Here is a 15,484-nt window from a genome sequence, read left to right on the forward strand (position 1 = left end):
TTTACAAATAGGTCATCAGGGCCTCAGTACGCGGCTTATACTGACTTCAAACTTCAGAGCAGGCACTGCAGGTCCAGGCCACTACACTTGATTGTTACCAGTATACTGTGCACAGCGAAACTACACCTCTGTCTGGTTTAAAGTTCCATAAAATACATGTCTTAAATAATCATGACTGGAGTCCATAGTTTGGGATTAGGCATTCTCACTGAACCTCAACAGACCAAACGTGCTGACTAGTCTTAAGTCAACTTGACACAAGCTAGGGTTATTTGAAATGAAGGAACCTCGATTGAGAAAATGCCTCCATAAGATCCAGCTGTAAGGCATTTTCTTAGTTAGTGATTGATGGGGGAAGGCCCAGCTCATTTTGGGTGGTGCATCCTTGGGCTGGTGGTGCTGGGTTCTATAAAGAAAGCTGACTGAGGGGCTGGAGAGATGGCTCAGTGGTTGAGAGCACTGGCTGCTTTTCTGGACGACGTGGGTTCAGTTCCCAGCACTCACATGGCAGCTCACAAGTGTAACTCCAGTTCCAGGGAAACGGGCATCTTCATAGACGTATATGCAGGCAAAAACACCAATGCACATAAAATAAAAATAAATAAATTGAGAGAGAAAGTACAGGGCGGGGGGGGGGGGGGCTGAACAAGCCAGGGGAAGCAAGACAGTAAGCACTCTTCCATGGCGTCTATATCAGCTCCTACCTCTAGGTTCCTCCCGTTTGAATTCCTGTCCTGCTTTCCTTCAGTTAGGGACTATGATATAGAAGCATAAGGCAAATAAACCCTTTCCTCGCCAACTTGCTTTTGGTCACAGCCCAGGAAGCCCTAACTAGGGCACCAGAATAAAATCAAAGTGGACTCATCCACATGGAAGTTACTTGTCATCAAACTCAAAGAGAGTAAGCTGCCATCCAGGCCTTAAAGAAATCAGGCCAACGAGAGGCAGCCAGGATCTCCAAGCAGAGCATCACAAAGGGCTTCTGCTTCAGTGCATCCTTGGGTCCCTACAGAGGAAGCTGAAGTTGATCTGCAGTTAAACATCACTTCTATTGTTCCGACTTCCCGGCCCCTCCTCTACAAAGGAAGCAGCCCCGAGACAACCAATCTGCTTTTACCATTTGTTTTTGTCCTTTTTTTTTTTTATCTCCTTTCAGACTATAAAACCATCTGTTCAGCCAACGTGGCACTTTCTATATCTTACAGAACCACTGACTGTTTCTAGAATCAAAAACAAGGCCGCTTAAGATCATCAAATTGAAGCCAGGCACGGTGGCTCACGGCTGTGGTCTCAGTACTCAAGAGACTGAAACAGGAGCATTGCCACAAGTCTGAGGCTAGCCTGGGCTACATAAGCAAGACCTTGTCTCTCAAAACCCATAAAATATCAAGAAACAGATGTTTGAGCTAGACTGTAGTTTTTATTGACACAGTTATCAGTTTTGAAATAAAAAAAAAATTTCAACAGCCAGGTATGGTGGCACATGCCTTTAATCCCAGCACTTGGGAGACAGAGGCAGGCAGTTTGTGAGTTTGTGAGTTTGAGGCCAACCTGGTCTACAGAGTGAGTTTCAGGACAGCCAAAGATACACAGAGAAATCCAAACCCACAAATAACTAAACATCAAAGTGCAGTGGTCATGTTTTCTGCATCCTCCTGCCTGCGGCTTCTAGGCTGAGCAAATAGAAACGCAGACTATCCAGTGAAGCCGAACTTTAAACCAACAGCAAGCAGTTTCTTAGGGGAAGTTACGAAGCATGCTCTATGCAGTATTTGGACATACTTACAGCTAAGAAAGCATTGCTTAAGAATTATTATCTCCAGTTCAAATTTTAAAAGCAAAGCTTTATCTATTTTAACTTTACGTGAACGAGTGTTTGCACGTATGTGAACCACAGCACTCAGTTCCCACACAGGCATCGAATCCTCTGGGACTGGAATTACAGGTAGCTGTGAGCTGCCAGATGGGCATTGGGAACCAAACCCAGGTCTTCTGGAAGAGCAGTCTGTGCTTTTAACCAGCAAGCCATCTCTCCGGCACCTTAGCCTTGAATTCTGTATCCTCCTGCCTCCACTTTCCAAGTGTTAGGATCACAGGCATTTCCATTCCTGGCTGCTTTTTGTTTGTTTTGCTTTGGTTTTTTTTTTGTGTGTGTGTGTGTGATTCTAAATATAATATTTCAATTTATTCTTTGAAATTTTCATAAATGTATCTTGAACATATCTATCCCCCACTTTCCTCCTTTGGCTTCCCCCCAACTCCCAACACCAACTTCATAACTTTTTTTAAAAAATAATTTCCTGGGGCTGGAGAGATGGCTCAGAGGTTAAGAGCATTGCCTGCTCTTCCAAAGGTCCTGAGTTCAATTCCCAGCAACCACATGGTGGCTCACAACCATCTGTAATGGGGTCTGGTGCCCTNATACACACAGACAGAATATTGTATACATAATAAATAAATAAATAAATAAATAGATAGATAGATAAATAAAAATCACCATCAACGTCTTTTTAAAAAAAAAATAATTTCCTGACTCAAATTAGTGCTACGCTACCTGTTTCACAGGGAAAAGGGATATCTCCTCACCAGCGGCCATCAGTTGTCAAAAGCTCAGTTTATAAAGCCGCTCTGTGGACCAGGCTGGCCTCGAACTCGTCCAAATCTACCTGCCTCTGCCTCCCAAGTGCTGGGATTAGAGGCATGAGCCACCACTGCCAGGGGGTAGCCAGTGCTCTTACATGCTGAAGGAACTGTCACTCCAGCCCAGGCACTGGACTTTCGACTAGTGTGATTTTGTGCAGGTCTTGTGTGGGTTACCACAGCTACAGTATTCAACAGTATTTCATGTGTTCTTCCCCCACCCTGGCTGTTAGATTCTTTCAGCCCCTCCCTTCTGTGATATTCCTTGAGCCTTTCAGAGGTGGATTGTGGGCTGACCTTTTGAGATGAGTTTTTCTTGTGTGCACTAGCCTGGCCTCACTTTCAACATTCTGGGATTATAGGCATATGCCATCACATCCAGCCACAGATGTGTGTATTATGTAAAAGAAAAATGAAAGACAGTTTTTACATACTTCATGATAGACTTGAACTCACAGCAATTCTCCTGTCTCAGCCTCCCAAGTGCTGGGATTACAGGAGGAAGCTATCACACCCAGATAAAAATATGTTCTGACTTGGGTTTTTGTTTTTTTGAGACAGGATCTTGCCATGCAGCCCTGGATGGCCTGGAACTTGCTACATGTAGACCAGGCTGCCTTTGAACACACAGAGACTCTTCTACCGCTGTCTTCCAAGAGTTGGGATTAAAGGCGTGCCCCACCGCACCCCAATGAAAATATGCATTTTGAGAAATCAAGACCATTCCTTTCAGAGAGGAAATATGATGAAAATGTGCATGCGAACCCCGGCTGCCTCCTCCCCACCACAACCAACCCCCACGGCCAATCCACGGCCTTAAATAGACTCACTCGGAGACCTAAAAAAGGGAAGGCATGGTGAAAATGTCCTTTAGCCAGGGGACAAATTTAGAGCAACCTCTTTGTGAGTGCACAGCATAGGCGGACGTCTAGTCCCAGATGTGTCTTCTCACCCTGGGTCCTAAACACAAAACAATGCCCCTCAACATTGTCATCCTTGAGAACAAAGGGCAATGACTCTCCACAATGGGCAACAAAAGGCTCTCAGAGTGGCTTTTTATACCCAAAGCCAAAGAAAGCCATAACCTGTGACCTCTATTCACCGCAGAAGAGCCTGACCGCTTTCCCTGCTTTTGTAACAGAGAACATCTGCCCAGTCTCAGAGGACAGCATCGCTCACGGCGACACGTTCCACACGAACAGAAGCATCCTCTTCACATGTGGCGGTCCCCCCAGAGCCTTCCTGGACTTGGAAACGTGCCCTTCTCAGTCATCCTACCCACAGCCTCCTAAGGGTGTGGGTTTTGTTTACCGCTTAAGCAAGGGAGGGATACTGCCCATGCAATGAGAAAGCAAGGCTCTTCCTAAGGGAAGCCGGCATGTTTGCGCTCCTCTGCTTTTAGTCTTTTTGTTTTGTTTTGTTTTTCTTTTTTAATTGTTTTTATTGCACTATACATTTTTCTCTGCTTGAGGCTGGAGAGATGGCTCAGTGGTTAAGAGCATTGCCTGCTCTTCCAAAGGTCCTGAGTTCAATTCCCAGCAACCACATGGTGGCTCACATTTTTCTCTGCTCCCCTCCCTTCCTCCCCTAACCCCTTCTACTCTATCCCATGACCCCCACTCTCCCAATTTACACTGGAGATCTTGTCTTTTTCTCCTTCCTATTTAGATCCACGTATGTCTCTCTTAGGGTAATCTTGTTTTCTAGGTTCTCTGTGGTTGGGTTGTGGACTGTAGGCTGGGTTTTCTTGGCTTTATGTCTAAAAGCCATTTTAAGTGGGTACATATTATGTTTGTCTTTCTGGGTCTGGGTTACCTCACTCAATTTTTTTTCTAGATCCATCCATTTGCTTGCAAATTTCAAGATATCATTATTTTTTACTGTTAAGTATCAAGACAGGGTTTCTCTGTGTAACAAACAGTCTTAGCTGTCCTGGAACTAGCTCTGTAGACCGGGTTGGCCTTGGATTCACAGAAATCTGCTTGCCTCTACCTTACAAGTGCTGGGATTAAAGGTGTGTGCCACCACAGCCCAGATCTTCCCCCACCCCCCTAAAAGATAGGCTTTCTTTTTTCTTTTGGTTTTTCGAGACAGGGTTTCTCTGTAGCTTTGGTGCCCGTCCTGGAACTAGCTCTTGTAGACCAGGCTGGCCTCGAACTCCCAGAGATCTGCCTGCCTCTGCCTCCCGAGTGCTGGGATTAAAGGCGTGCACCACCACCACCCGGCCAAGATAGGTTTTCATTATGCAGCCCAGGTTGGTCTCAGACTCACAGAGATCTGCCTGCTGCTGCCTCCTGAGTGCTGGAATTAAAAACATGCGCCACCACACCAGGCTACTTTTTAGTCTTACTATGCACAGAACAAGAGAGCATAGTAGAACCCACCATGTTGACATTGAAGAAGCCATGTATTGTTATCCAGGACTGGAGATGTGTCATTACGAATAGAAAATGGAGTATTTTATGACCAGGTTTCTAACAGAATAGGAGTTGCTTTGAGGGTGTAATATAAGCTATTAACAACAGAAAGAAGGTGCTGGAAGCAGCTTTGGAGCAGGTCTTCCCAAACCTGCACTGTCTTGTTCTCTCCAGTCACAATGAACTTCTTCCCTGGGCAGGGTTTTAAAAGGAAAGGCTCAAGTGCTGTTCCCTCTCACCTGACCCAAGTGGGCTTGTAATAACAAATTACATCCCAAGGGCTGGAGAGATGGCTCAGTGGTTAAGAGCACCACCTGCTCATCTAAAGGTCCTGAGTTCAATTCCCAGCAACCACATGGTGGCTCACAACCATCTGTAATGAGATTTGGTGCCCTCTTCTGGCCTGCAGACATGCATGTAGGCAGAATACTGTATAAACAATAACCAAATTACATCCCAGCATTGAAGAGTTCAACGAAGATATTTTCTTTTCATTATATGTAACTAGGTGACAAGGAAATAAAAGTAAAGTGTTTGCAAGCTTGAAGATTGGAGTTTGACCCACAGAAGCCAAGTTAACAAGCCAGGCATGGTGGTGTGTGTTTGTACTCCTAATGCTGGGGAAGTGGGGAGGGTCCCTGGGAATCCAACCTACTTGATGAGCTCCAGGGCCGGGGAACAATCTTGTCTCAAAACCAAAACCAAAGGTAGATAGTATCTGAGGAGCAATGCCAAACGTCCTACACACACACACACACACACACACACACACACACACACACACACCCCAGAATTACCAGGGAAGCAACATTACATTATGGACCAGATGAGAGTAACCTCATGAAATCGCCACATTTTACTAAAAACAGTCCAAGACCTTCTAGCTTGCTCACCGTCCAGATTTACCGCATCTTCCAAACAAGAGGTCTAACTGCTACTCACGTCTCTCAAGATTTTGGATTGTTTCCAGGAGTACCTAACCTCATCCTTGGAAGAGTTCTGCTGTCTTCATGGTACATATCATCACAGATCGCCTGCCTAGCTCCACATGGAAGTTCCTGGGAGCCTGGTTACTCTGCCCACATGCCGTCTAGAGTTAACTTGTTGAAAACCGTGTGATCTATTGTCCCCATGGGTTCAGAAAGCGAGAGCGCATTTAATGCGTGGAAACTATGTTGTGATGTTTCCAGGTAAACGAAAGACCTTTTTAGTACAGTTGTTGCTGGCAGAGGCAAACTTTTGAGACCTCTTCTTGCCCTCTTACACTCTTCCTGATTTTTTTTTTTAAATCCAGGTTTCCACAATCAGCCTGGATGACTAGACCAAATGCTGCTCATTCAACCAGGTTGAAATTCTGAAAGAGCAACTGTGCAGCCATAAATCTGCAACACGTTTCTCGAAACAGTTAAGTACCATCTCCTCTCTTCAACTACCTCCCTGGGAATTTGGGTTTATAACAACGTTACCGACAGCAAGCAGGAACAACTCCTAAGTCCAGCAATTTGTGAAAGTACAAAACCAAAACTAAACAGGGCTGGGATGTAGCTCAAGGCAGAACACTTGTGCCAGGCCCTAGGTTCCTGCCCCAGGACCCCAAAACAAACCCCCAAACAAGAACGTACTGGCACACTCATTAAGCCAAATGCTATTCAGCAGTAATAGGAATGAGAAGGGTGCTGCCTGGCGCTTTCTCGTGTATAGACCAAATGATGCTAAGACAGACACAAATGCCCGTAAAACTCGAGAGGCTGGAGTTGGGGTCGGAGTGGTGATGACTGACAAGGGAGAGGGCATGCAGGGTCTCACTGTGGTGATGAAGGTGTTTTAAGGCTGGTGGGGTTAGACATACAGTTACATGGTAGAATACTTGCCTTAGGCTTGTAGTGATGCATTTCCTAAAAAGTATTGAACCAAACACACAGATGATCTTTATGGTATAAAAAGTATATGCCTCAAAAAGCTGTATTTTTTTTTTAAGCTAAAGGGAACGAACTGGGTGTGGTGGCAGAGGTGGAGGCTGAAATAGGAAAATTAGAATGCAAAGTTGCCCTTAGCTACATAGAAAGTTTGAGGTCAGCCTGGGCTACATAAGACCTCTTATCGTGTGTGTTTCAAGACAGGGTTTCTCCATGTACCCCTGACTGCCCTGCTACTCACTCCATAGACCAGGTTAATCCCAGACTCACAGAGATCCACCTGTCTGTTTCCCAAGTGCTGGGATTAAAGGTGTGCGCCAACACTGCCCCGCTTATTTTAAGGAAAGAGAAAAGGAAGAAAGGAAGGAAAGAAGGAAGCAAGCAAGGAAGAAAGGGAGGGAAGGGAAGGAAGGAAGGAAGGAAGGAAGGAAGGAAGGAAGGAAGGAAGGAAGGAAAAGAAAGGAGGGAGAGAAGGAAGGAGGGAGGGATAAGGGACAAAGGAAGGGAGAAAATGAATTTTTCTGTTTGCTTTTTTGTTTGTTTGTTTTGCTTTGCTTTGTTTTTAAGGAACTGAAATTTCAGAGCCTCTAAAATGTGAAAAACAAAAACAAAAAAACTGTTTGCTACAAGAGAATCATGCTTTGGATCTCCGGCTGGCCTGGAACTCACCGTGTGGAAGCAGCCTGGCCTGGATTCACCTGCTTCTCCCTCCTGAGTGCGAACATGGGAACTGAAGGCACCACCACACCTGGTGAGGGTTTCTTTTTTTTTTTTTCTTCTTTTCTTTTTGTATTTTTCATTTTCTTATGTTTTTGAGATAGAGACCTGTTAAGTAGCCTAGACTTGCCTCAAACTGCCGTGTAGCCAAGCTGTTCTTATATTGTCAGCAATCCTCCTGCCTCCTGCACTCCCACAAAAGGACTGAACCTAGGGCCCTCACGTGCTAGACAAGGTCTCCACTCCCCCTCCTTTTTCTTTTCTAAATTAAATTTTATTGCCTCTAGTTATGACAAACATCCAGCCAGAATACTGGACAGAAAATGCCACTGGAGAAGGGAACATCTGAGTGCTAGACTTGAAGAGCGAACCAGGCTAGGAGGGGGAGGTGGGCTGGGGGCGGAGAGGAGGAGCTAGCCAGGAAACTATGAGAAAAAGCCAAATTGGTTTGTTTTTTGTTTTTAAGTAGGAACACTTCACCAATTTGTGTGTCATCTTTCGGCAGGGGACATTCTAATCTTCGCCTCATTCCAATTTTAGTACATGCAATGCCAAAGAAAACAGAGCCACAGGGCTTTAGAAAAAAAAAAACAGCCACCTGCCCCTGAGTTTGATCTGTTCCAAAGAGTGAGGAGACTGGGGGCTTCAGACAGAGGGACTCATGGGATTGAAAAGGGACTCTGGCTAAAAACTGGATAGAGAGGGCAGGGACGGACATAGTGAGTAGTGGAATCTAGTCAGAGTGAAGACGGCTGAGCCTCAATCACTGTGCAGAGGAAGCTTTTAGACTATGCCTGGCATTGTAGGCCTGTAATAGTTGCTTAGGAGGAGGAGACAGGAGGACGACAAGTTCAAGGCCTGCGTGAGCTCCAGAGTGAGTCCCAGCACGGCCTGGACAGCAACAGTGTGACCTTGTTTCAAAAGGATATAGCTCAGTGGTAGATTAATTTGTCTAGAATGTTCTAACATGTTCAAAGTCCTGGGCCCCTTGCTCAGGACTACAAAAACAAAAACAAAAAGGAATAACCAAGGAATGATGATGGGACAGGCAAGTCCCTAAACTCTGTCTTGATCAGTTGGGCCCAATGACCCAAGGTTGGCACAATGCAGTGGCCAGTTCAATCCTCTCTCTCTCTCTCTATTTTTTTTTTTTTTAAGGAACTGCGATTTTATCTCAGTGATAAAACACTTGTTTAGAATGTGTGAAGCCCTTGGGTTCAATCCCCAGTACTTGACCAGAAAAAAAGAAGAAAAAAAAAAAAGCACTCATTTTTAAATTCAGATCTTCTGAAATCTGAATTTTAAAAGCAGCGGCCTGGAAAGTTTCTGTTTCTGCTGCAAAGGGGATTCCTACAGCCAGGCAAGCTTTAGCAAACAACAACCCATCCCATTCACTCATCCATCCATTCATCCATCCATTCATTCACTCATTCATCCATCCATCCATTCATTCATTCAGTGTCTAAGTAAGTATCAGCCAAACAAAGACAACTCAAAGCTCCCTGAAGCCCGACTGCCCCTTTCTTGTGGTGATGGAGATGACAGAGCTCAAATAAAGCCAACATCTCTCCCCAACAAGGACTGGTGAAAGCAGGTCCTAAAGGGTGAACATGGGAAAGGGAGCTGATGTGACGGATGAGCACAGTCCTGGTTTTCTGCCTCGGTGGCATGGAGAGTCAGCAAGCGTGAGTACTGCCCTGGCTGGCCTGGAACACACTATGTGTATTAGGCTAAACTTGAGCTCTCAGAGATCTGCCTGGCTCCACCGCCATGCCTGGCAGCACGGTAGAACTTTCGTGTTTTAGTCTCCCAGGGTGGCTATAACAAATCGCCACAGATGGAGTACTCTAAAACCACCGACATTCCTTTTCTCACATCTCTGGAATCAATCCCACCGTTGGAAATCACCATGGCTGTTGCTCTGCTCCTCACTGGGCTCTGAGGAAGCTCTTTCTAGCTTTTGGAGCTTCGCTGGTTTGGGGTTCCGGCATGCTAGGGATTGGACTGGAGCCCTTACAGATGCGCCGCTGCTGGGCTACCCCTGAGCTCCCCGTTTGGTTTTAGCTCGAGGCTGCAGAACTCTTTTGGCCTCTCTCTCTCTTCATATGGCCTCCACGCATGCCTGTTTCTCTCTTTCATCTCTTAGAAAGACACATGTCATCGGCATTGGCACCATCTGGTAAAAGCGGAGTGATCTCATTTCAAGATTCTTAATTATATCTACGAAGATGCTTTCTCCAAGTTAAGATCATATTCACAGGCTCCTGAAGTTAGGACAATTGTTTCTTAAGGTGGGGGGTGATGGTCTTTATTTTATTTTAATTATCTAACCAAGCACCAGGTTTCTTTAAGGAGTCTTTATATTTAGTTTTGGTTCATCTCCCCACCTCCTCTCATCTCCCCAACCTTCATCCCAGTGTGTAGACCCTTCCACCCCTCTATTCCTCCCTCCCCTTCCATGTCACATGGTTTATTACCCACCCCTCCCCTAAGGCTTTTTTTTTTCTTTTTTGCCCCCCTCATGCATCTGTTTCTAGTTCCTCTCCCACAGTTGGGATGTTTTCATTCACTTCTGTGTTCTGGAACAAGTTCATGCCCAGCCAGCCTGGCCTTGAACCCTTCAACTTTTGGCCTCAGCATCCCAGTGCTGGGGCTATAGGAAGGATCACCAGGTATGAGTTTTTTTTTCCTTTCTCTCAATGTAGCCCTGGTTGGCCTGGAACTCACAGAGATCTTCCTGTCTCTATCTCCTGACTGCTGGGATTAAAGGTGTTTACCTCCACACCCGGATGATTTTTAAAATAATGTTTGTAATCATGTATATGTGTTTGGATCTGTGTGTGGGTGTGCACAAGAATGTACTCTCTTGTCTCCCTTTTCTTCTCAAATAGTGCCCTAGCCATGCAGTGTTTTGTTTTGCTTTGCTTTTTATTTATTTATTTGTTGACACAGGGTTTTTCTGTGTATCCCTGTCTGTCCTGCAGCCTGCTCTGTAGACCAGGCTGGCCTCGAACTCAGAGACCCACCTGCCTCTGTCTCTGCTGGCATTAATGGCATTAATGGCAACCACTGCCCAGCAAGATGCAGTGTTTTACGATACACAATTCAAACCACTACACCGAGCAATTTTAAACTATCAGACAGGTTCATATGATGCTCCTTTCTCACAATGATGGGTTTGAAATATGAGTTGGTTAAAAAAAAGAAAAAAAAAAGAAATACAAGAGTTGGAACTGGGGCTGAGTTGATAGAGTGCTTGCCTGGCAAAAGCAAGACCTTGATTTCAACCCCCAGTACGACAAATAAATAAATACATAACAAACTAGAAATAAGTTCTTCATCCAACGTACATAATGTGTGTTGAGCTAATCTCCCCTCCTCCATTCCTTCCTTCCAATTCCTCCCCAGCCCCTCCTACCACTTTTCCCTGTCTCGAAACACCACAAAACAAAAGGAAGCCTTTTTTGGTTTTATGTTTCCGGAAGAAAACATTCAGAAAATGGCACACACTAAAAATTCAAGTCATCCAAGGAAAGACGGGAGGAAGTCCCTGCTTCCAGGCTTTGTTAACGAAAACACAGCAGAAGCGAGGAGGCCGCTTCCTCTGCATCCAACCCCGTGCGGTGGAGCCGCCCATAATGTTCATTAGAGTCCTTAATCCACGCGATGATTATACATTTGATGCATTTCATCTGAACGACGCTTATCTCATTAACTTCCAGATGACTCACCCTATAAACCTCTGGCCATCACCATTCCCGCCTGAGTGGGCCATGTGCTGCCTTCCAGCTGACATCACTGGAAACCTTGAGTCTGTACCAAAGCTGCCCTGGGCCTCCATGACCTTTCTCCACAATGCGCAGCGGGGCTGGACTTCTCAAAGCTCAGAATATTCACGTCTGCTGCTCCAGCCCCCATGCAGGCTACTGTTTGAGCTCAGCCCATTCTTAGATGTTTATGAATACCCTACAGCAGCCCCATTGAAAATCAAGAAACGGATTCTGGCTTTCAAAAACTTTCCTAGGGCCAGTGAGCTGGCTCGGCAGGTAAAAGTGCTAGCAGTCAAACCTGACGTTTTAATGCAATCCTCAGATCACAATTGGCGGAAGGAGAGAACAAACTCCCACAAGCTGCCCTCTGACCTTCATTCACACTTGTGTTCTGATGTATTCCAAGCCCACTCTTGCACACTCACATTCACATGCAATACATAAAAATGTAATAAGATTTTTTAAAAGCTTTCATGATCTGCTCCAGGATTTCAGGAAGCCCCGTGTGTCTGTTTGCTTCAGAGAAGGCCAGCAGGGCAGAGGGAGCCTGTCACTACCTCACGCTGATGCACAGATGACCTTGGAAAAGTCACCTGAGAAAAGTCTTACCTTGATGGCCATGTCTGCACAGGTTCCTACGGTTCCTATGGGATCTGCAGTTGCCTCATCCCCCTGTAGCAGCACACCGGACCACCCAGATGCTGGAAAAAAAGAAAGCACATTTGAGCCAAGTGGATTTGTCCCAACCGATGGGAAGCTGCAACAGCTGCCATTCTGCAGATTCGAAACCCACGTGACCTGTAAGGGAACCCAGTGGTAGTGAACTTGTGGCTCCAAATCTGTCTGGTGGTCTCTGGTTGCTGGCAAAGCTTTGTTGCCAAGACACAGTCAGCTGGCACATCCTTTGTTTTCACTGAATTTCCAACTTCGGAGTCCTATACAAGCCCTGTATCTTTTTGCTACTGTTTGAGACATGGTCTTGGGTAGCTCAGGTTCACCTGAAGCTTGCTTTGTAGCAGAGGCTGCCTGAGCCCCTTGTTTCCACCCACCTGCCTCAGGTCTGGTATTACAAACCTGTACTACCAAGCCTGGCTTCGACTGTATTGTAATCCCAGAATCTAGAAGAGATTAGGATGATTTTCATAAGCATACATGCCTCATAATGAGGCCTCACTTGGGACACAGAGTGAACCTCCAAGCACAGAAATACACACATCTAGTTCAGTACCCGGTAGAAGTGATTCCAGTGCTGGGCATGGTAGGCCATACCCTCAATCCCAGCACTATAGGATGCTGAAGCAGAGGGCTTATGAGTCTCCTGGCAGCCTGGAATAATAGCAAGGTCAAAATCAGTCTAGATTGCTTACTAAGTTCCTGTCTCCAAACATTAAAAAAACAACAACCCGCAAAGCAACAACAAAATGACTCTAGATTAGTTCCCCTTTTCAGTTCCGCATACGTACCAGAAATACCTAGTCCTTTACTGTCATATTTATTTATTATTTATTTTAGTTTCATGGTTGCGAGACAGAGTCTTGCTATGTCTTCCAGACTACCCTGGAATTCTTGATGTAGCTCACCTGGCCTCCAACTCTCAGCTACCCTCCTGTCAGCGCTGGGGTCACAGGTGTGTGACCCCATGACCAGCCTGTTCGTTCCCTACATTGTCAGACTATCTGTGAATGTAGATATTTGGCAAGAGACAGTTTCAGGACAAGGTGGAGATGGCAAGGCATGGCCATAATCCTAGCTCTACAGAGGCAGTAGCGGGAGGATTGTCCCGACCTCAAAGTCTACTTCAAAGGTAAACATAGCAAGCTCTACAAAGTGAGTTCCCGGCCAGTCAGGGACACAGAGTGTCTCATGCCCCCTCCCCATTAATAGAGTGAGAGAAAATGGATGTGGCATTTTAGCTTTTGAAATGTCAGTAGTGATAAGAGGATAGACGTACTGATGTCCACAGAGGTCAGAAGAGGGCATTGATTCCGCCGGAAATAAAATTACAGATGGTTGTGAGCCACTAGCTCTATAGACCAGGCTGGCCTCGAACTCACAGAGATCTGCCTGCTTCTGCCTCCCAAGTGCTAGGATGAAAGGTGTGTGCCACCACCGCCTGGCTGCAACAAGTACTCTTAACCACTGAGTGATTGCTGTTTTTTGATAAATGTTATGTCAGTCAGGTTGCCTTCTTCGTATTTGTATCAATGGCCATAAATAAATCAGCTTTGGTCAGAAAAGTTTCTTTTTTGAAGTGGGTCACAGTAAACTGGTCAAAATACTGCGAGTAAGTAATTGCTGAATTCTCTTGCCTAAATCAACATCTACATCACTCCTTCCAAGGGAACATCACGGAAGAGGAGGAGGGAAGAATGGGCGCGTTGGAGAAAGGGCCCCGGGATGTTGGGGAATGCTGACTCCCATGCATGAGATGATCACAACACTCACAGCAGTTGTAATGACAAGACCTGTACACAGCTGGGTGGGTCAACATCCCACCACGGAAGAGGTAGAATCTTACAAGGCTCCACTCCATCCTGAGGATCCACAGGCAGTTGATGGTTGCAGAGGGAGGGAGAGACATTTTCTTCAGTGGTGTAGCCACTGGTAAATGCCTAAGATGCAGTAAATAATCTTTTATCCATGCTAATGTGAATAACACCAATTAAACTCAATGGTTCACATACAAGGCGCAGGTGTGTGTGTGTGCACATGCACACAAACACACACACAAAGTAAAGAAAATGTGGTTTCCTCATCACAGGGGAAAGGAAGAAGTGTGTCTAGAAGAGGAAATGAGCTTGAAAGAAGCTGGAACAAAAAGTGGGGATACTAAAAAGGACTTTTGAGAAAACTGATGTCCACAGACCAATGTTAAGTTCTCGTGAGGTGTCACGATGCATTTGTCTCCTGTGCTCAAAACTGCAGTGGTGACCTGTTCTTCACTGCTCTCTTATGTGGCGCTGTCTGGTGAAAAATGAATAAGGTCTTAAGAGTCAAGATAGAGAGAAGAGCACCTGTGTATACATAGGAACTCCCAAGTATGTAGACTCCTAAGAAGACCATGTGGTAGCAATGTCAGAAGGTACTCAGCCACACTCTACACAGGATAGGGCTACAGGGCAACTTGATTTGAACAGTAGAGAGAAGAGGACCCCGTCATGATGAGGACTCAAAGATGCAAGACAACTGACAGCCTTCGTGGAGTGACGCTTATCCATCTGAGCACACCACTTCCATTTTCAGAATGGTGACTGTCATCCTGCCGGGGTGTAAACACATCATAACACCACTGGGCAGGAGGAGAAATTGGGATGTTTGTCTGCGAGCCCTTTGGCTCTAGTACGCTGTCAGAGACTTTCAACATCTGCTTGCGTGTCAAGTTCCAGAGAAGACTCTGTATCTCACCAAGAGCCATGATTTATTACCATTGCACAAAAGCTCAGATAGCTCAGATGTGGAACGTGAAAAGACACCCCAGATGCACACGCCGCTATTATTAGTTATGAGGACACAATCTCCCATTATATGAGAAACATATCTGAATAATTTGACCTAAGTTGTGAATTCTATTAGACATGCATACGCACGCAAACACGTGTTTCTATATAAAGTGATCCTAGCTTTCGCTTTTTGAGATAGGGCCTCATTTATAACTCATGTTGGTCTAAAATTCACTATGTAGATTAAACTGATCTCAGCTGAGGTTGAAGCAAGCCTCCTGCCTCAGTCTCCAGGTATTAGCATGTGCCAACAGGCCCATCTCCATAAACTACTTTTTTCTATTTTGTATTAAAATTATTTTATTGGGACCTTGGGAGCTCAGTCCAGTGCTCCAGTGTGGGTCTCTGTCTCTATCTCCATCCATCACCAGATGAAGGTTCTATGGTGATATGAAAGATATTCGTCAGTAATGCTATAGGATAGGGTCAGTTCAGGTTCCCTATCCTCAGTTTCCCAAGGGACTAACTGGGGACATCGCCTTGGGCTCCTGGGAGCCACTCTAGGTTCAAGTCTCTTGCCAACA

The 15,484-nt window shown here is 45.5% G+C and overlaps 1 protein-coding gene and 1 non-coding gene across 4 annotated transcripts in view; both read right to left on the bottom strand.

Annotated features, from left to right (window-relative positions):
- The window catches only part of Palm2akap2 (PALM2 and AKAP2 fusion), a 301,240-nt gene that overhangs the window by 126,646 nt on the left and 159,110 nt on the right, over positions 1 to 15,484 (bottom strand). For all 3 annotated transcript variants that reach the window (XM_050118976.1, XM_050118965.1, XM_050118985.1), the window contains one exon: positions 12,070 to 12,161. In XM_050118976.1, the coding sequence (XP_049974933.1) occupies positions 12,070 to 12,161 (92 nt within the window). The remainder of the gene's footprint in view (positions 1 to 12,069; positions 12,162 to 15,484) is intronic.
- Positions 8,151 to 8,252, bottom strand: LOC126486842 (U6 spliceosomal RNA). The gene has a single exon (XR_007588212.1). It is a non-coding gene; the product is annotated as a U6 spliceosomal RNA (small nuclear RNA).

This window comes from Alexandromys fortis, unplaced genomic scaffold (assembly GCF_014885135.2).
Source record: "Alexandromys fortis isolate MF-2015 unplaced genomic scaffold, M_Fortis_MF-2015_v1.1 scaffold_18, whole genome shotgun sequence".
Classification (NCBI taxonomy): Eukaryota; Metazoa; Chordata; class Mammalia; order Rodentia; family Cricetidae; genus Alexandromys; species Alexandromys fortis.